The 20,802-nt window shown below is 47.4% G+C and overlaps 1 protein-coding gene across 7 annotated transcripts in view; it reads left to right on the top strand.

The window, feature by feature from the left end:
- Ankrd11 (ankyrin repeat domain 11) overlaps positions 1-20,802 on the top strand; it is a 196,376-nt gene extending 175,574 nt beyond the window's left edge. For 6 of the 7 annotated variants that reach the window (XM_037206339.1, XM_028880873.2, XM_028880874.2 and 3 more), the window contains 5 exons: positions 14-6,561; positions 9,034-9,132; positions 9,203-9,346; positions 11,546-11,638; positions 13,171-14,195. In XM_037206339.1, the coding sequence (XP_037062234.1) occupies positions 14-6,561; positions 9,034-9,132; positions 9,203-9,346; positions 11,546-11,638; positions 13,171-13,356 (7,070 nt within the window). In that variant the 3' untranslated portion in view covers positions 13,357-14,195. Of the gene's footprint in view, positions 1-13; positions 6,562-9,033; positions 9,133-9,202; positions 9,347-11,545; positions 11,639-13,170; positions 14,196-20,378 lie in introns of those variants that run through there. The other variant, XM_037206340.1, reaches the window with a different exon arrangement.

Below are 20,802 nucleotides of genomic sequence, written 5' to 3'. Positions count from 1 at the left end.
CTGTTCCCAACAGAAAGCTCTGAAGAGGAGGACGCCCCATCATTTGCACCTTCCAGCTCTGTTGATGGCAATAACACAGACTCTGAGTTTGAGAAAGGCCTCAAGCTTAAGGCTAAGAATCCAGAGCCCCAAAAAACTGTGACCCCTGTCAAGGATGAGTATGAGTTTGACGAGGATGATGAGCAGGACAGGGTTCCTCCAGTGGATGACAAGCACTTGCTGAAGAAAGACTATAGGAAAGAAACTAAATCAAACAGTTTCATTTCAATACCCAAAATGGAAGTTAAGAGTTATTCAAAAAACAACACACTTGCACCAAAGAAGGCAGCCCATCGCATCTTGTCAGATACTTCAGATGAAGAGGATGTGAGTGTTGCCATGGGGGCTGGAGAGAAACTGAGGTTGTCGGCACACACAATGCTGCCTAGTAGTAAGGCTAGAGAGTCTTCTAGTTCTAGGCAGCAGAAAGAAAAAAATAAATTGAAAAAGAAACGAAAGAAGGAAACAAAAGGCAAAGAGGTTCGGTTTGGAAAGAGGAGTGACAAATTCTGTTCCTCCGGGTCAGAAAGTGAGTCCTCAGAGAGTGATGAGGACGATGGGGACTCTGTGGGGAGCTCAAGCTGCCTCAAGGGGTCCCCACTGGTGCTGAAGGACCCTTCCCTGTTCAGCTCACTGTCTGCCTCCTCCACCTCGTCTCATGGTAGTGCTGTGGCCCAGAAACACAGCTCAGGCCACACGGACCAGCACACTAAGCACTGGCGCACTGACAATTGGAAAGCCATTTCTTCCCCAGCCTGGTCTGAGGTCAGCTCTTTGTCAGACTCCTCAAGGACGGGACTGACCAGCGAGTCTGACTGCTCCTCTGAGGGCTCCAGTGTGGAATCTCTGAAGCCTACGAGGAGGAAGCAGGAACACCGTAAAAGGGGTGGCCTGCAGAGCATGCCACCTGAGAAGAGAAGCACCTTCCACCCCTGTACAGATGGAGCTGTCCCCAAGTTGGACAAGGAAGGGAAAGTAGTCAAAAAACACAAAACAAAACATAAACACAAAAACAAAGAAAAAGGACAATGTTCAGTCAGCCAAGAACTTAAATTGAAAAGCTTTACATACGAATATGAGGATTCCAAGCAAAAGTCAGATAAGGCCATCCTCTTAGATAACGACATTTCCTCTGAAAATAAGTTAAAAGTATTGAAACACGACAGAGACCATTTTAAGAAAGAAGATAAACTTGGGAAGATGAAGTCAGAGGATAAAGAGTGGCTCTTTAAGGATGAGAAGTCACTAAAGAGAATCAAGGATGTCAATAAAGACATCAACAGATCTTTCCGGGAAGAAAAAGACCGTCCCAGTAAGGCAGAAAGGGAGAAGTCTACAAAGGAAAAGTCTCCCAAGGAGGAAAAACTGAGATTGTACAAAGAGGAAAGGAAGAAAAGATCCAAAGACCGACCTTCCAAGTTAGAGAAGAAGAATGACATGAAAGAGGACAAGGTTTCCAAGGAGAAAGACAAGGCCTTCAAAGAGGATAAAGAAAAACTGAAAAAGGAAAAGGTATACAGGGAAGATGCTACTTTCGATGAATATTGTAACAAAAGTCAGTTTCTGGAGCACGAGGACACCAAGTTCAGCCTTTCTGATGACCAACAAGAGAGGTGGTTTTCTGACTTGTCTGATTCCTCTTTTGATTTCAAGGGAGAGGACAGCTGGGACTCTCCAGTGACAGATTATAGAGACATTAAAAATGACTCGGTGGCCAAACTTATCCTGGAAACAGTCAAAGAAGACAATAAGGAAAAGAAGCGTGACAACAAAGCCCGGGAAAAGCGAGACTTTCGAGACTCTTTCTTCCGAAAGAAAGACAGGGACTATCTAGACAAGAACTCTGAGAAGAGGAGAGACCAAACAGAAAAGCATAAAAGCATCCCCAGCTATCTCTCTGAGAAAGATAAGAAGAGGCGAGAGTCTGCTGAGGTAGCCCGGGACAGGAGAGATACCCTAGAGGGTTCCCGGGAGCGGAGGGATGGGCGTATACGATCTGAAGAGGTACATAGGGAGGACCTAAAGGAGTGTGGCTGTGAGAACACTTTCAAGGACAAGTCAGACTGTGACTTCACTAAGAACCTGGAGCCCTGGGAACGGCCCCATGCAGCACGGGACAAAGAGAAAAAGGATGTCCTAGAAAAGGAGAGGAAGGAAAAGGGCAGGGCAGACAAGTACAAAGACAAATCCAGTGAGAGAGACAGAAGTGAGAAGTCTATCCTTGAGAAGTGTCAGAAAGACAAAGAATTTGATAAGTGTTTCAAAGAGAAGAAGGAGGGCAAGGAAAAGCATAAAGACATACACAGCAAAGACAGAAAGTCATCCCTCGACCAAATAAGAGAGAAAAAGGAGAAGATGTTCCCAAGCATCATCTCAGAAGACTTCTCAGAAAAAAAGGACGATAAAAAGGGAAAGGAGAAGAGCTGGTACATTGCAGACATATTCACAGATGAAAGTGAAGATGAGAAAGACGATTACATGGCCAGCAGCTTCAAGGTTGGAGAGGCCAGCGACATACAGAGAGTGGATAGCCTCCAGGAGAAGGAGGATGGAAGAGAACATCCCTCCGACAGACACAGAAAGTCCTCTTCTGACAGGCAGCACACAGAGAAGCCAAGAGACAAAGAGCCCAAGGAAAAGAAGAAGGACAGAGGAGTTGTGGAAGTGGGAAAGGACAAGAAGGAAAAGATCTTTGAGAAGCACAAAGAAAAGAAAGATAAAGAGTGTACAGAAAAGTACAAGGACAGGAAAGACAGAGCTTCTGTCGACTCCGCCCAAGAAAAGAAAAATAAACAGAAGCTCCCTGAAAAAGTGGAGAAAAAGCACTTTGCTGAAGACAAGGCCAAGAGTAAGCACAAGGAGAAGCCAGAGAAGGAGCACTCCCGAGAAAGAAAGTCTTCACGAGGCCCTGAAATGGAGAAGAGCCTCCTGGAGAAGCTGGAGGAAGAGGCTCTGCATGACTACCGTGAAGACTCCAATGACAAGATTAGTGAAGTCTCCTCGGACAGCTTTGCTGACCATGGCCAGGAACCCAGCCTGAGCACACTTCTGGAGGTATCCTTTTCTGAGCCACCACCAGAGGACAAGGCCAGGGAGAGCACCTGCCTCTCAGAGAAGTTGAGGGAGAAGGAGAGGCACAGACATTCCTCCTCATCCTCTAAAAAAAGCCATGAGCGTGAGAGAGCCAAGAAGGAAAAGGCAGACAAGAAAGAGAAGAGTGAAGACTACAAGGACAGTAGCAGTGGCACCAGGAAGGACTCCAGCCAGTATGAGAAGGACTTCTTAGATACAGACGCTTACGGGGTTGCTTATACCACAAAAGCTGACATCGACGAGGAGCTAGATAAAGCCATTGAGTTGTTTTCTTCAGAAAAGAAAGAAAGAAATGATTCTGAAAGAGAACCTGCAAAGAAGATAGAAAAGGAACTAAAGCCGTATGGGTCAAGTACCATCAGCATCCTAAAAGAGAAGAAGAAGAGAGAGAAGCATAGGGAAAAGTGGAGAGACGAGAAGGAGAAACACAGGGACAAGCATGTAGACGGGTTCCTGAGACACCACAAGGATGAGCCAAAGCCTGCAGCCAAAGATAAGGACAACCCTCCCAACTCCTTTAAGGAGAAGTCCAGGGACGAAAGCCTGAAGCTCAGTGAGACCAAGCTGAAGGAGAAATTGAAGGAGAACACAGAGCGAGAAAAGGGCGACCCCTTGAAGATGAGCAATGGGAATGACAAGCTCCTGCCATCTAGAGACTCAAGCAAGAAAGACATCAGGCCCCGCGAGAAGCTCCTGGGAGATGGTGACCTCATGATGACAAGTTTTGAAAGGATGCTCTCCCAGAAAGATCTTGAGATTGAGGAGCGGCACAAGCGGCACAAGGAGCGCATGAAGCAGATGGAGAAGATGCGGCATAGGTCTGGAGACCCCAAGCTCAAAGAGAAGAAGCCCACCGATGATGGGCGCAAAAAGAGCCTGGACCTTCCTTCCAAAAAAGCTCTTGGCCTAGACCCTCCTTCTAAAGACAAAAAGCTCAAGGAGTCAGCTCCTATGCTGCCCACTGGTGAAAGCAAGCCACACTCTGGACCGGGTACAGAGTCCAAAGACTGGCTAGCTGGGCAAGGGCAACCCTTGAAGGAGGTTCTACCTGCTTCACCCCGGACTGAGCAGGTCAGGCCCACTGGGGTGCCTACCCCCACCTCAGTGGTATCATGCCCCAGCTATGAGGAGGTGATGCACACACCCAGGACCCCATCCTGCAGTGCTGATGATTACCCTGACCTGGTGTTTGACTGCACTGACTCCCAACATTCAATGCCTGTCTCCACCACATCCACCAGCGCCTGCTCTCCACCCTTTTTTGACAGGTTCTCTGTGGCTTCCAGTGTGGTTTCAGAAAACCCAGGCCAGACGCCTACAAGGCCTGTCTCCACAAACCTGTATCGCTCCATCTCTGTGGATATCAGAAGGACACCCGAAGAAGAATTCAGTGTTGGGGACAAGCTGTTCAGGCAGCAGAGTGTTCCTGCAGCCTCTAGTTTTGATTCCCCAGTACAGCACTTACTGGAAGAAAAGGCTCCTCTGCCACCCGTTCCTGCAGAGAAGTTTGCCTGCCTGTCCCCTGGGTACTATTCCCCAGACTATGGTATCCCCTCACCTAAGGTGGACACACTGCACTGTCCACCAACCGCGGTGGTCAGTGCCACACCACCCCCAGATAGCGTCTTCTCCAACCTACAAGCAAAGTCTTCCCCTTCCCCAAGAGGTGAACTGTTGACCCCAGCCATTGAGGGGGCCCTGCCCCCAGATCTAGGCCTACCTCTGGATGCCACAGAGGACCAGCAGGCCACAGCTGCCATCCTTCCCCCAGAGCCTAGCTACCTGGAACCCCTGGATGAGGGCCCCTTCAGCACGGTTATTACTGAGGAACCTGTTGAGTGGACACACACTGCTGCTGAGCAGGCCCTTTCTTCCACCCTTATTGCTAGTGCCTCAGAAAACCCTGTCAGCTGGCCTGTGGGCTCTGAACTTCTGCTAAAGTCTCCACAGAGGTTTGCAGAGTCCCCAAAACATTTCTGCCCTGGAGAGTCCCTCCACTCCACCACCCCAGGGCCCTTCAGTGCTGCAGAGCCCACGTACCCTGTCTCTCCAGTCTCTTACCCTTTGCCAGCTCCTGAGTCAGGCTTAGAGGAAGTCAAAGATGGTGGGACAGGAGCAGTCCCAGTGGCCATCTCTGCTGCAGAAGGGGCTGCTTCTTACGCTGCTCCCACCAGGCTGGAATCCTTCTTCAGCAACTGTAAATCACTCCCAGATGCACCCCTGGACACAGCCCCTGAGCCTACATGTGTTACTACTGTGGCTCAGGTAGAGGCTCTGGGACCCTTAGAGAGTGGCTTCCTAGAAAGCAATCATGGTATATCTGCCATCAGCCAGGTAGAACCAGTGCCATGGCACGAAGCTTTTACCAGCCCTGAGGATGACCTTGACCTAGGGCCTTTCTCACTGCCAGAGCTCCCTCTCCAGGCCAAAGATGCTTCAGATGTTGAGGCAGAAGCTGTGGAGGGCAGTCCTGTTCCTCCAGTAGAAAGCTCTCCAGGCCCTCCTACTGGAGTCCTCAGCAGTGGGGAGGTCTCTGCCTCAGCAGCTGAGGAACAGCCAGCCCCGCCTCCTGAGGAAGCATCGCCTCAGCTCTCCACTGAGCCTGAGCCCTCAGAGGAGCCAAAGCTGGATGTAGTTCTAGAAGCTACAGTGGAAACAGAGGTCCTCACAGATGACAGTGCCCCTGAAGCTTCAGTCTCCAATTTGGTGCCGGCACCCAGTCCCCCTGAACAGCATCCCCTGGGAGGTGGTGATGAAGAGACTGAAACTGAAGACCCTTCTTCTGCTCCCTGCTGTGCACCTGATGGTCCCACCACAGATAGCTTGACACAGGCACACAGTGCAGAGGCCACCTGTGTGGCTGTAGCTGAAGGGTCCCCAGGCAATATTCAGCCAGAGGCTACAGACCCAGAGCCCAAACCTATAGCCGAAGTCCCCAAGGCTCCCAAGGTGGAAGAAGTTCCTCAGCGCATGACCAGGAACCGTGCCCAGATGCTGGCAAGCCAGAGCAAGCAGAGCATACCCCCAACAGAGAAGGATCCAATGCCTGCTCCAACCTCTAGAGCTAAGGGCCGTGCCTCTGAGGAGGAAGATGCCCAGGCCCAGCACCCTCGCAAGCGCCGCTTCCAGCGTTCTAGTCAGCAGCTGCAGCAGCAGCTGAACACATCCACACAGCAGACTCGGGAGGTCATTCAGCAGACGCTGGCCGCCATTGTGGATGCCATAAAGCTGGATGCCATTGAGCCCTACCACAGCGATAGGTCCAATCCGTACTTTGAATACCTTCAGATCAGAAAGAAGATTGAAGAGAAACGCAAGATCCTCTGCTGCATCACTCCACAGGCACCCCAATGTTATGCTGAATATGTTACCTACACGGGGTCCTACCTCTTGGATGGCAAGCCACTCAGCAAGCTGCACATCCCTGTGGTGAGTGCCATGGGATCTGTGTGTACACAAGTACCAGGCAGTAAGTAGGGCAACAAGGTACTAACGCGCAGAGACCTTTGGAGCTATGTTGGCACCTTTGTGGTCAGGAGAGGCACTAGCATTTTATTGTTTTGTTTTTTGTTTTTTCAAGACAGGGTTTCTCTGTAGCTTTGGAGCCTGTCCTGGAACTCAGGTTGGCCTCAAACTCACAGAGATCCACCTGGCTCTGCCTCCCAAGTGCTGGGATTAAAAAAGTGTGCCGCCACCTACCAGCTGGCACTGGCATTCTTGGTTGTCATTTGTGAGGGTCAGCGCCTCTATCTCACTAGCCCTGTATTATACGTACCCACCTCCAACCCATCTGTACAGTGGCTGTGTGGATCAAGGCCCTGGTCCCAGTGTTATGCACCCCTTTCACAACGAAGGGCCTCAGCTTATCTCCCTCTGTATTCCCAACTTCACTCATCATGGATCTTGAGTCTCACTGGGACCCTGAAGCCTCCCCTCTTTTATTCTTCATTGGCATTCTAAGACATCTGTGACTACTGTTCTGCCTGACGGGGCCATCGTTGCCTCACCTGACTCATTCCCATGTGTCCCTTCAGTGGTCCTCCTGTAACACATCCCACTTGGCCATGCAGATAGCTTTGATATCAGGCTTCAGGACTGGCCTTTTTTCCCACAAATGCTGCTTTCCTAACTTCAGGATCTTCTTCATAAAAGCCAAAGGGAGGTCATTTTTCACCTCACTACTCACCTACAAGCAGTTTCCTTCTCTACACAGCTGGCTGTTGTAGCCAGCTCACTTGTTTGCTACTCCCTAACTTGGATGGACTCACCATTGTGCTACAACATAAGAAGTCAGTCTAAAAGAGCACGAGGCCTGAAAGGAATTGTAGTCTTAAGGGAAGGACCGTGCTGGCCCCACAGCAGTATCCTTTTTCTAATGGGCAGGTTCAGAGGAAAATTAATCATCCCTGTGCTCAGTTTCCTACCTGGTTCACCTTGTAGATGACTTGTAGTCTCTGCTCCATTGGGAACCTCATACTGGAGGCTAAGTTTACTTAGAGGTGTGACAAGTGAGGCCTGCTGAAATTTCAAGGTCACTCCCTGTCTAGTTTTGTTGTATGCTTGTGTGTGCACAGCACAACACACTCATGGAGGTCAGAACAGCTACTGGGAGTTAGTTTTCTCTTTCCACCATGTGGCTCCCAGAGATTGAACCCAATTTATTGGGGTTGGTAGTATGTGCCTTTACCTGCCGAGCCATCTTGCTGGCCCCTAAGATTTAGTTTATAACTAAAAACGTCCAAACCTCAAAGCAGCTCAGAATTTACACAAGTTGTTATGACCAGTCACAGATTTATTCCTGGATGGGTCTGTGATGGGTCTGTGACCCTTCCCGAGAGTACTTACAAGGCATGCTGATCATTGTCTGGTGTGCTTTGGTTAGATTCCTACTACATAGACATGAGTCTTTGTGTCACATACTTGGTCACTGGGGGTGGACCTGAAACATGAGGTGAGGCTGCTAGCCAGGCCTCCCTATTGAGAAGTTTTTGCCTGCCTTTTGTAGTTCACATTATCTTAGTGGAAAGGCTGTGAGACCATGTTCAAGTCTTCTCAGATGGATTTCACCCCAACATTTACTTTCCTTGTTGTCAGGCCTTTACCTCTAATGATGGAGTTCTGCCATCAGGAAAAGTTATTAGCCTCACTGTTTGCTTTGTGGTACAGAAAGCCCTAGCCTTTTGCATATCTTCTGAGCTTCCACCTTCCTGACTCACAAGGGACTACATTTGGTGCCCCAGCCCAGCCCTGCCACCACCACTGCATGCTCCTCCTTTGGCTTACAGTGACAAGAGCCAATAAAATTTGGTTGCCTTAGGGCCCTGTACACACCACACCTACTTCTCTGTCTGCTTTGGAAGTCTGACTCCACACTAACCTAACTTCTAGTCAGCACCACAGAAGTCTGTCTAATTATCTATGGTGTTACTTATTTGCTCACCCTGTGATATACAGTGCTTATAATATGATAGGTTGTCAACAGACCAGAGCCTCTTCCATGGGGCCATAGGGATGAGGGTGAGTTCTGCTCAGTGCAGACAGGTGTGGTTGTCTAATGCCCCACACCACCCTTGGCAGGTACCCACCAGGATTCTATATGCACTTCTATTGCATGCACTCTATTCACTCTCAAAACTCCACATTTCCTCCGCACTCCTTTTGGTATAGGTGGGTACACTGACTTCTTCCTTGCACAAGGAACCACAGACCCTAGATGTTCTTTGCCCTGCCTTTTCTGTCACTATTCATAGGGCAGAGTTCACAAGCAGCTCTTCGGTGTTGCTTCCAGGTAAGCATCTGGTATCTAAACAGGTTTCTTTCTGGGTTGGGGTGCTAGGCTGGATCATGTCTAAATTTTAAGTATGCTTTCTGTACCTTACCCCTTTCCCCTTACATCTGCAGATAGCACCCCCTCCCTCCCTGGCAGAGCCCCTGAAGGAGCTGTTCAAGCAGCAAGAGGCTGTGCGGGGTAAGCTGCGCCTGCAGCACAGCATAGAAAGGGTAAGTGGAGCCTTGGGCAAGGGGCCTGGTGTCAATGACTTGAAGCTCACCTGTTCCTCTCCTTCCTCAGGAGAAGCTGATTGTGTCCTGCGAGCAAGAGATTCTTCGGGTTCACTGCCGGGCAGCCAGGACCATTGCCAACCAGGCAGTACCATTCAGTGCATGCACAATGCTGCTAGACTCTGAGGTCTATAACATGCCTCTGGAAAGCCAGGTCAGTAGCACTTACCTGGTGTAGGTGCCAGCTTTCACCACCACCCCCAGACTCACTCTGCATATTCAAGCCTCTGCCCTGCATCTGGACTGCAGCTTCCCTGCTCACAGCATGCTTTGGGACCCAAGATCCTAACCCCAGGTTACCTCGAAGGCACGGGAGTGTCATGGATAAGGCCCATGCCTTATCCATGGTATATTTGGTATATTTCAGTCTCTTACAGTTTCTAAGTTCCTCTGGGGCACCTGTGTACATGAGTAGGGTGAGCAGCACCCTCCTCCCTTTCACAGGCTGCAGGGGTGATTGATGTCAGTCTGTTTAAATTTGCAACCCCATCTACAGCTAAGGGGTGACCAGAGCTGCTGTGTTAGTGGCCATAATGGGTCAATGGTAATTGCAGCAACAAGACATTGGGGCTTCAGGCCAAGTGTTCCTGTGAGGCTACAGAAGCCTAGACAAGCTTCTTAGCTGGTTTTACCTGGGGTAGTTGGAGCCACAGGGCCTGGAAGCATTTAGGCAACAGCCCATCTACACTACCCACCAAAGCAGCATTCCAAAGCCTTAACTACATTCCTGCTCTAACCTGTCACTGAGCACACTCCTACTAACTCCTTTAATCTTAATTAATCTTTTAAATTTTGTATTTTGTGGGGGAGTATGTGCATGTATGTGTGTGGTACTTTGAAAAGTTGGGATTAAACTCAGGGACAGTCTTGGCAGCAAGCACCTTTACCCACTAAGCCATTTCACTGGCTCTCCAGGACCTTTTGATGGTCTGTATTTGTGGCTCAGATCCAGCAGATACTACATGTTCTTTAGCTCCTCTCTGTCACCTCTTCCTACTCTATATCATTTTAGATCCTAAGTCTCCTATACATAATTGCCCTAAACCCATTCTGGGGTTGTGTTTTGTCACACACTTCTCTCTGTCCCTTGGACAGTCTCATATCAGACTTATTTCTGGGCTGTGTCCCCCTGTTCAGCATGCAGCTGTCTGTAATCTCCTCCCTCTTGACTGTTGACCTTGGTGATGTGTCCATGCTTTTACAACAGGAGCCTCTTGCCATGTACCTAATGATTGAGTGGACTTGGGTTAAGATCTTTTTTCAGTCCATTAACATTCAGTCATTAACATGAGAAAAGGGACACACATACTTTCCCCACTTTGCACAGGTTAACAACAGATGCTCTTTCTAGTAGCCTAAGCTGACTTTGAACTCCTGTCCCGCCTCTGTTTCCTAAGTGCCCGGACATGTACCACCATGCCTAGCACAACAGATACTCTGCAGTTGTCACCAAACTGGGCCAGATGATTGTGGGAGAATTTGGTTTGAATACAAAATCCCTGTACTTTTCAAGTATGCTTTTGAAGGTGGAAGACATGATCTCTGCCTGATTGCTCTTGCTGATGCATACTGGATACTGGATAACACTTGGGCCACAGGATGTCATGGATCAACTGTTTGAGAACTTTTTAACTTGCCTTGCCCCCTGGCATTCAGGGGTATAAGCCAACTATGTCGGAGCAGTCTGTTTTGCTGCAGCCATTCCAGCTCCAGGTTTTCCCCCTTTGTGAGGCAACATAAAACTTGGTTCTTGTTTGTAGAGTAGTCTGTCACAACACAGCCAAGGTCATGTGTAATGAAAATGAAGTGAGGATCTACTTCAAGCTCAGACTCCACACAGAGGGAAAGCCAGTAAGGAAGCTGATCCCAGTCTACAGAAGACCCTCAGTTCCCACCTCAGGCTTCTCAACTATCCTTTTCAAAGCAGAAAAATTACTTTTAGCTTCTAAAAAGGAATAAATTAAAATATGTCATTGCTAGTTTAATGTGACCCTGTAATCTTAAACCAAAATAATGGAGGGCACAGTTTATATGAGGCCTTGATATCTGCCCCGCCGCCGCCGCCGCCCCCTCCCCCCAATACACCAAGTTCCTACATAGGAAACTGGTTCCATTCAACCCTACCCTGTACATCCCTGCCAAGTATTGACTGCCCTATCACTTGGTAGATCAAAGGCTACCAGTGCCTAGGAATACTTGTCATCGAGGGCAAGATAAAATGGTTGAAACATGTACTGCTAAGATGAGGTTACTCTTATGTTCTCTGATGGGAAAAGGACTGAACCATCAAATGTTTTTACCCTCCTCATGGCTTCCAAGAGCTTTTGTGAAGATCCCTGTTTGGTTTCTACAGGGTGATGAAAACAAGTCTGTACGAGATCGCTTCAATGCCCGACAATTCATCTCTTGGCTGCAGGATGTAGATGACAAGTATGACCGCATGAAGGTGAGTTCTTCTAGTGTCAGATTGCTCTGAGCAAGGAAGCCGTTCTACTACCAGGCATGATCACAAGAGATGCTTTTGCAAGTTCCCACACCTCTGCTGCTTTCAGGGAGCAAAGGTGTGGTCTGTTGTCTCTTCAGTGTCTTCCCTTCTGTCCAGGTGAAAGGAGCAGCTCTTGACAGGACCTAACCTGAACCCTCCTAAGAGATCACAACATAACCTTCTACACTTGTAGTACTGGCTAGTGCAGCAGATCAGTAAGGAAGAAGCAAATCCCACCTGTAGCTGCTAGAGCCAGACATAGGGTGCCATGAGATTCCAGCATGCCAGTCACAAAATGAGAAGTTGATGCCTCTCCTTTACGTGGTTTCCCCACAAATACTGCTCTTATGCAGAAAAGGGGAGCAACCCAGAGTCTCCTGATTGCTGCCTACAAATGCATATTGTTGACAATAAGATGTCAGAGACAGCATATCATAGCAGTTCATTCAAAGGTGCCAAGAAGACCTTGGGAGAATCACAAGCCCTGTGGCACATGAGCTGCAGGGTATTTACAGAGCGTGGGCCTGAGGCATTTTTCCCATGAGCGTCTACTCCCATCTCTCTCATTCTATCCTAGAGTCCCTTCTAGGTCCCTAGACATCCCATCCTGATATGTAATGTTGCCCAGAAGACCTAGGAGACTATGAGAAGAGGAATGGGCTTTTAACCTAACACATTAAAATTTGACTGTGTACACTGAAATTTTCGTTACTAAACTGATAATAAAGAAAACAGTTCTAACAGTCCTGGAAGGAGATAAAATGGTCAAATCTTGGTGAAAAGATATTCAGTGTTTGTTTTAGAACCAAAAGGTGAATGGGATTCTTCATTCAGAAGACTATGCAAGGCTGGGTTGGAGGAGGCTGCCTGGCTCCCTGTAGTATGGGAGATATGCCACCTAGTTTTCATTGAGTACATCATACACCTAAACTAGCAGTTTAAATAACTTTAGTCATTTAAAACTTTAAGGATATGCCAGGTGGCGGCAGCACACCCCTTTAATCCCAGCACTCAGGAGGGAGAGCCAGGCCTGTGAGTTCGAGGCCAGCCTGGTCTACAGAGTGAGATCCAGGACAGGTACCAAAACTACACGGAGAAACCCTGTCTCGAAAAACAAAACAACAACAACAACAAAAAAAAAAAAACTTCAAGGATACGAGCAATGTGTTCATTGAGATAATCCAATCAACTGGACACCCAAAGCTGTCTGTCCGGCATTAACCAGAGTCAGCCACATAACAGTGTCAAGCTGCATGTCCCTGGGCCATGTTTAAAATGATTAATTTGGTCCCAAACATGTCCCTACTATATCCAGGTCCCTTATGTACATCTTTAAATTGGCATTTCTAGTATAAACGCAAAACTATAAAATGGGATAATCCAGATTCCATGCTAAAACCAAGGGTGGGTATGCAATCTTGTGCTGAATGAAACCTAAAGGCAGTGGTGGAAACTGGGGGCTGGCCATTCCTCTCACCTTGTGTGTCCCACAGACATGTTTGCTGATGCGGCAGCAGCATGAGGCTGCAGCCCTCAATGCTGTGCAAAGGATGGAGTGGCAGCTGAAGGCCCAGGAGCTGGACCCCGCTGGGCACAAGTCCCTGTGTGTAAATGAGGTGCCATCCTTCTACGTGCCCATGGTTGACGTCAATGATGACTTCGTACTATTGCCAGCATGACATTTAGAGGAAGGTCACAGGACACAAACAAGGGCCATATAGGTCGCCCAGTGCTGCCGATGAGTCCAGGCAGCGGAGGAGGGAGCACCACGTTCATCAAGTGGAAGAGGCCCAGAGACTGCACCTGGCCACTCGTCTCCTGCTTCAGATGCCAGTGAGGCAGAATGCATCTCTTTTTACCAGTTGCTGTGGGGAGCACGAGGCCCAGACACTGCAGAGCTTTGCCAGCCTTGGGACTAGGAGACCATGGCCACAACAAGGTGGCTCTGTCTCAGCCATGCCCTCTAGGTTTTCTTCCAGCCAACGACAGGGCACTTGAGGAGTCGCAGAACAGAGTGTGTTTTTTAATTCCTCGTTCCATTCTGATCAACTAATGGAAAATAGACTAAGGCGTCCACCTCGCATAAGCAGTGACCTCCAGGTCAAAGAGGCAGGAAAGTGCTGTCCCGTCATGGTCCCTGGGACAAGCTTGGACACTGGTGCCGGCAAGGGTCCGGCTGCCGCCTGCCTAGACACAGGGACACAGCCAGGACTCTCCAATAGTGTTTTTAATGGAGTCAAATCCACGTGGTTTGTATATTTTTTCCTTTAATCTTGGGCATTTTGTTTCTCTTTCTGAGAACGTAACTTGAAACACTACAGAGCCAATAATCCTATAGAGTGTATCCGCAAACTTGTACAGTTTTATATACATTCACAATGTACTTTTGCTGCCTTCTAGATAATTTATTTTGCAACACATTACTGCACAGTTGTAAATAACTTATGTACTGTAACATCACTTTCAGTTATGTGTAAAGAAATAAATAAATTAATTAAAATGCTCTTTGTACATGCAACGTCCCTTCAGGTAGCAGGATCCTTCCTAGGAGGGGCCAGTGCATTAACGTATAAAAGTACTTGGGCTTCAGACAGCTTGAAAGTAAGAGCCTGTGCTTGCAACTGCAGAGTTCATCCTGTGTTCCAGGTAGAGGGACAGAGCTAAAGCAGGGGTCAGCCTTGCCTGCCAGGGTTAGCCTGTAAGAAAAGGGTAAACACCCAGAACCCCTTGCCTCTAAAGCAGCCTGTCAGCCTCCAAGACACCTCCCTTGTCCAGCTGGCTGTGGACACTGGGCTTCTACCACCAACAGATCTATCACATTTGTTTCTGCTGAAGATCCTTGACCTTGGGAATGGCCTGGCAATGTATGGATGTCCTAGTGGCTCTGCAGCTAGGGGAACATGCTTTATAAACAAAGCTCCCCTTCCTGTTGTAGCTCTTAGTTCACTGTTTATCTCTAAACCTTTATCGTGAAATCCTTCTTTGCAGCTCCATTTTGCACTAAAAAGAAACTGCATTATCCCATTTTTTCCAAGCATCCCTAGAACGATCAGTTTCAGCCCACAGTGACAAATCACAAACTCTATAACCCAGTGCATAAGGAAGGCTTCCTTGCAACTCTGCACAAGTCTAATGAATTGCTGCCAGGGCCTGCTATAAACATAGTTGACATAAATGCATAGAGCACATTTACAGACACACATCTTCTTACCTATCAGTCTTAAAAGCCAGACCTGAATCCATGTGAACTTTCTGTATGCCTGGTATCTCTGAAACCTAAGACTGCCCATATATCAGTGGCCTGCCAACACGAGAAGCTTTGCTGAGCTGAACCATATTTCTGCTACCAAGGAGCCAGGAACCTCATGCACATCAAAGCCAGCTCTGAAACACAGATGCCTGCAGAACATGTTCAGACATCATAGAGACAGCATTTTTCAACACCCTTCCCCTGCCCCCGACACACACGGGGCTGATGCCTGGCTAAGGGTGCTAGGCTAGGATAAAAAAAGGGAATAAAAAGAGGTAGAACACTTAATGGTGGCTCTTCAACCTGCAAATGGGTGCCAATTGTCATAGAAAACTCTCAGGCGCAGCTTCCCTCCTGCACAGATGGCTCTTGAGGAAGGGTTAGATCCTAGGCTGGCCTAAGGACAACTCTAAGGGGTTGTGTCCAGTAGCACCTGGAGCCTGGTGAGGGCTTTGCCCTGGAGAACCCGAGTAGCTCCTACAAGTGACTTCCATAAAGAAGCTGATTATACCGGAGATAGGGAAGGCACACAGCAGAGAGCAGAGGAGAATGAAAAACTTGAACTAGAGGGGCAGTAGGAGTCAGAGCCAGGGTGGGCTGCAACAGGCACAGTAACTCTACCTTACTCCAGATGTTGGGAGTTCTCCACCTCAGAGGTAAATCACAAAACAGGGTTTCCCAACCTCAGTGCTGCTGAAGTTCTAGTTTAGTGGAGGCAGGTCTGAGTACTTAACTGCCAACTAATGAATGTCCAACAATATGCCTGGCCCCAATGTGGGAAATACTAATTGTCCTTTCCACACACACTGTGACAACCAGCAAGGTCTCAACTGACTCCAATTGACAGCCTTTGATATAAAGCAATTGAAGACTACAAAGTAACACCTATATCCAAAACAATTGGATTGGATTTGTGTGAAATTTAAAACAGAAGTGAGCTCTGTGCCATGATCATGTTTTGGGCACCTCTTCCTCTTATTTATATTTCACAAACAAACTTGGGAGAAAGTTGCAAATAGGAGACATTTCTGTTTTCACAAGGCACCAGAAATTATAGTCACAAACACTCTACCAAAATAACTGTCGGTGCAATTTACTTTCCAAAGTCCCAAAACATGAGAGAACAAATTCAAAGCAGTGGTTTATAGATCATAACCTCTAAGGAGATAAAATAAGGAATATTAATTTGATAGAAAACAGTAAGATTTGAAAGCAGCAAAGTACCTCCAAAATTCTGCTCCTTCAGAAAGAAACAAACTGTTGAGATTTGCCATTCTAGTACTTGAGAAGTTACTACACAGGCTTATGGAATCCATGGTCTGCTCACATAAGAAAGTAACTGAGAAGTAAGAATTGTGAGGTCTGTGTCATCTGTCATACCCCATTGGCTCTGGTGCCTTGAAAATCAGCCTGCAACCAGTCAGGAGGGGTCCCTGCAAGGAGCCTATGACCATCGGGCCTACCTGACAGCTCCCTGGAAAAGCAACTGTCTGTGGTTTGTCATTACTGGACTCGGCCTGGACTTCAAAGGAATTTCCTCCTCTTCCCACAGCATTGGTCAGAAACACCACAGTGACCTGATGACACAAGAGCCAATACATGGAGAAAGGTCTGCCATGGGCATCCTGAAATCTTTAATGGACACATTCCTGAGGGAGAGAAAGCTGTAATAGGTCTGTGTGCATGCCCAGGAAGCATCTGAGAACATTTTCTTAGTTCCAACTGAGACTGATCTTATGCAAACTGCTTATGCAAATAACAAGTCTAAAGTAGCATTGTAACCTGTCAGAGCCACTGAGGAAAAACCCTGGGGATGAGAAACGGATCTTACTAGACTAAAAACCAACTTAGAAGTGTAATGTGAAAGGAACAAAAGAAAACATGTCTAAAGAATTATAACATGGCTGATGGTACAAAAATTGTGACTTACCAGCCAGAACAAGTTGTTTTAAAGAACCAAATGGCCATTCTGATAAATAGTGAAGTGGATGAATTTGAGTTGGAAGTCAGTGCACTGGGAAGTGGCTTGTTGAGACAATCAAATTTGAGAGAGAAAAAAAAAGACAGAAGGAAAATAAAGCCTTAGTTCTGCAGGTACCAGCAGGGCCAGTGTGCAATGCCTGAGGGGGTCCTGGAAGAAGGGAGAAAACAGAAGAGGCCATTGCAGCCACGGGAAGGACCTCCAGATTAGCCAGGACTAGACAGTAGAGTCATAAAGGTTAGATAGAGGCAGCTGGCTGGCCTCCCAAAGTGTGGAAAGCATGACTGAAAAACTATCCCCCCCAAAATTGGGAAATTAAAGACATGTCTGGGTCATTAAAAATTACCTTAACTGCTAACAGATGAGCTCTTTGGGAAGGCGATGTTAGCATCTCCACTTTCTATAATGGATCAGACAGGCAGGAAGTCATCACAGACCAATCATATCTCTTTGGTATCCATACAGCATGCACCCAGCAGTAACAAACTTCCTACTGTTCATTGTATGGGTTACTCTCCAAAAAGAACAGGTAATAGGCCAGAAGTCAGTCTCAGAAAATATAAAAGGATTGAAATGACAAAACATTGTACTCCAGTGACTGGAATGAAGGGAATCTGGATGAGGAACATGAAAATGTACCATCCTCCTAAGCAGCCTACTAGCTTAGCAAGGAACTCACAAGGGAACATTGAGGGAGAATGGCCCAGTTCAGAAGTACTCAAGACCAGTGTAACTCCACCATGCTTTTGGCCATGGGGCCTAAAGGACTGGTATCCACAGCATTCACAGCCATGTACAATGTTACAGATCTGTGTCTCACCTAGAGAACCAAAAAAAGGTGTCTCAGGAGAGGACCAGAAGAGCCAAAGGTCACACAGCTCACTTGTGCTTTAAGAGAGCTCAACCTGCACCAGCACAATGAAAATAACAGATTATGACCCCTGATCCAGACTGAGCATGAGTATGAGAACTGAGCTGAGGTCTGGAAATAAGGTTTGGCAATGTACCACTTGCCTGGTATACTTGAGGCCCAGTACCATACAAAAACAATAGTCTGAAAGCCAAACTGACCTTAAGACTGTGGGTGGGTGGGAGAGGGGAAAGGGCAGACAATGGGAACTGGCACGACCATAGCCTGATTCTAACTAGACCTGTTCCCTGATAAAGTAACAGTCCTCACAGTTTTTAAGCAAGACCCAGAGTCTTACAATTCTGGATACAAGGTTAAGTTACTAAGCATACAAAAACACACAAAAGTTCATTTGCCAGGGAAGACCCTACAGATGCCTATGCCTCAACAACAGTGTTGGAGGCAGCTATTATACCAAACTTCAAAGAAGCAATCTAACATTCTTTAGGCCATTTGAAACAAGACATCTTGTGAAAATATAGAAGACATAAAGAATGAACAAATGGCTGACTGGACTAATATATATATATATATATCCATGACTGTGATCCCTTCACTTGGGGAGACTGAGACCAGAAGATGGCTACAAGTTTGAGGCTGTCCTGGGCTATGTATTGAGTTCGAAGTCAGCCTCTACTGTCCCAAAACATGAACCAGGCTGGGAATGTAGCCTAGCTGGTAGAATGCTTGTTGCAGGCCCTGGGTTCAGTCTTCAACACCACAGAAACCAGGCAGAGTGGTCATACCTGTAATGCCAACACTTGGGAGGTGGAGGGTCAGTTTGAGGCCATCTCAAAAACACAAATAAGAGGTTTTAATGCCAAAAAATAACCAGCAAAATAAGGCACACCTGCCTAGAATTCCCGACAGGCAGAGCTGGTTATTTCTGATAGCAGTGAGAATTGTTCATCTGGAGCACAAGTGAGGTAATGGAAGGGCAACTGGGCCACATTTGGGTTCCATGAGGCTAGGGAATCTGAATACCAGTCCCCACAGTGCCAGCAGGGTGGGGTCTGGGGCTAGTGACCTTCAATGTGGAGCTACAGTTCTGGAGGAGGATGCCATACTCACCACCCTTCAGTCTTCCTAGGACTCTGCCCTTGTGAGAAGGGGGGGGATGTGAGCCACCTCCAAAGTAGGAGATACAGAGTATCCTAAAACAGCTAGCCCCCAGTTTCATCCATTCACCTGTCACCAAGATGTAGACCATCACTCAAATACCAGATGCCAAGGCCCGCTAACAGTACCATTGACTGAGACCTGTTGAGCAGCATCTACAAATCTGTGTGGAAGCTACAGAAGTGGATCATCACACTACACCTTGTGAAACCCCAGATTCCAAAGCTAACAAGGCCCTAGAGAAGGATGTAGGAGAAGTAACCTTGGAGGAAGTGGGAGGAAGTAGACATGAATTACGTCATGTAATTTTGACAAAGAGGCTCCTACGGGTGACAGTGATAACAATGTAGATGAGGCTACACACATGACACATCATCTCCCCTCTGCTGCTCTAGGGAAAGAGCAAAGAGCCAACATCTTAACCAAATGTAGCTAATATTGTTAAGGGTTCTAAGGAGCAAAGCAGCCAGCATGCAAAGAAGGCTGAGGAAAGTGGAAAATGAAGCTAATAAAAGAAAACCAGAAAGATGCTAAAAAGGCAGGAGTGGTACTGCACATCTGACATCCCAGCACTGAGGAATCTGAGGCAGGAGGATCATTGCAAGTTTGAGGCCAGATGGTGCTACATGAGACCTTGTCTCAAAAGAGGTAAGAAAGTGTCTTAGGATTACTATTGTTTGCTGTGGAATGATCCCCTTGTACACTGTAAAGATTTGTCACTCAAATTGGTTTAATAAAACACTGATTGACCAGTAGCCAGGCAGGAAGTATAGACGAGGCCACCAAACTTAAGAATGCTGGGAAGAGGAAGGGTGGAGTCAGGAGTCACCAGCCAGACACAGAGGAATCAAGATGAGAATGCTGTTCTGAGAAAGGATACCAAGCCACATGGCTAAACATAGGTAAGAATTCTGGGTTACTTTAAATGTAAGAGCTAGTTAATAATAAGCCTGAGCTACCAGCCAAGCATTTATAATTAATATAAGCCTCTGTGTGGTAATTTGGGAAGCAGCTGCCGGGTACTTGGGAGTTGCTGGTGGGACAGAAACCTCTGATTACAATTGTTCTGATGAAAAACCATGACCAAACAACTTGGGAAGGAAAAGGATTTATTTCACTCACTGTTCCATATAAAAGTTTATCATCAAAAGCAGGGAGGGCAGGAACTCAAGCAGGGCAGGAACTTAGAGGCAGGAGCTGATGCAGAGGTCATGGAGGAGTGTGTTGATTACTAGCTTGCTCCTCATGGCTTGCTCAGCCTGCTTTCTTATAGAACCCAGGACCACCAGCCCAGGGATGACACCACCCACAGTGGGCTCCCCTATCAGTCACTAAGAAAATGCCTTAAAGCTGGATCTTATGGAGGCATTGTCTCAATTGAGGTTCCCTCTTCTCAGATGACTCTAGTTATGTCAAGTTGACATAAGACTTTCCTGCACAGGACGGAAAGAAAAAGACAGAGACAGGCTAGAGATGACCAGCCTGGGGAAATGAAGGATGCTGCTGCCCTGCAGAGCTGACTGGCAGACTGAGCTCCACTGAGGAAACTTGAACTGAGGACACAGTAAGAGAAACCTCCAGACAAACTGAACAGACAGAATGCCCAGGACAAGGGGCCAACTTTTGAGTACTAGGAATAGCCAGAGGCACCTGAAGGAGTAGTGACTGACAGTCTCCTGAGATTCACCAAACTGCTGAAACTCAAGAGGACACTAAGCAGGATAAAGGCCAGGAATGGTTGCTCACACTTGTAATCACTGTATGTTTGAGGTCAGCCTCGGCTACATAGTGAATTCCAGGCCAGCCTGGGCTATAGGGTGAAACTCAACTACTGCCTTAGGGGAAAAAATAAACAAGTAAAATTA

The sequence above is a fragment of the Peromyscus leucopus genome, chromosome 5 (assembly GCF_004664715.2).
Source record: "Peromyscus leucopus breed LL Stock chromosome 5, UCI_PerLeu_2.1, whole genome shotgun sequence".
Lineage (NCBI taxonomy): Eukaryota > Metazoa > Chordata > Mammalia > Rodentia > Cricetidae > Peromyscus > Peromyscus leucopus.
Note: the sequence above shows the minus strand (reverse complement) of the source record. Positions and strands in the feature narration are given on the sequence as shown.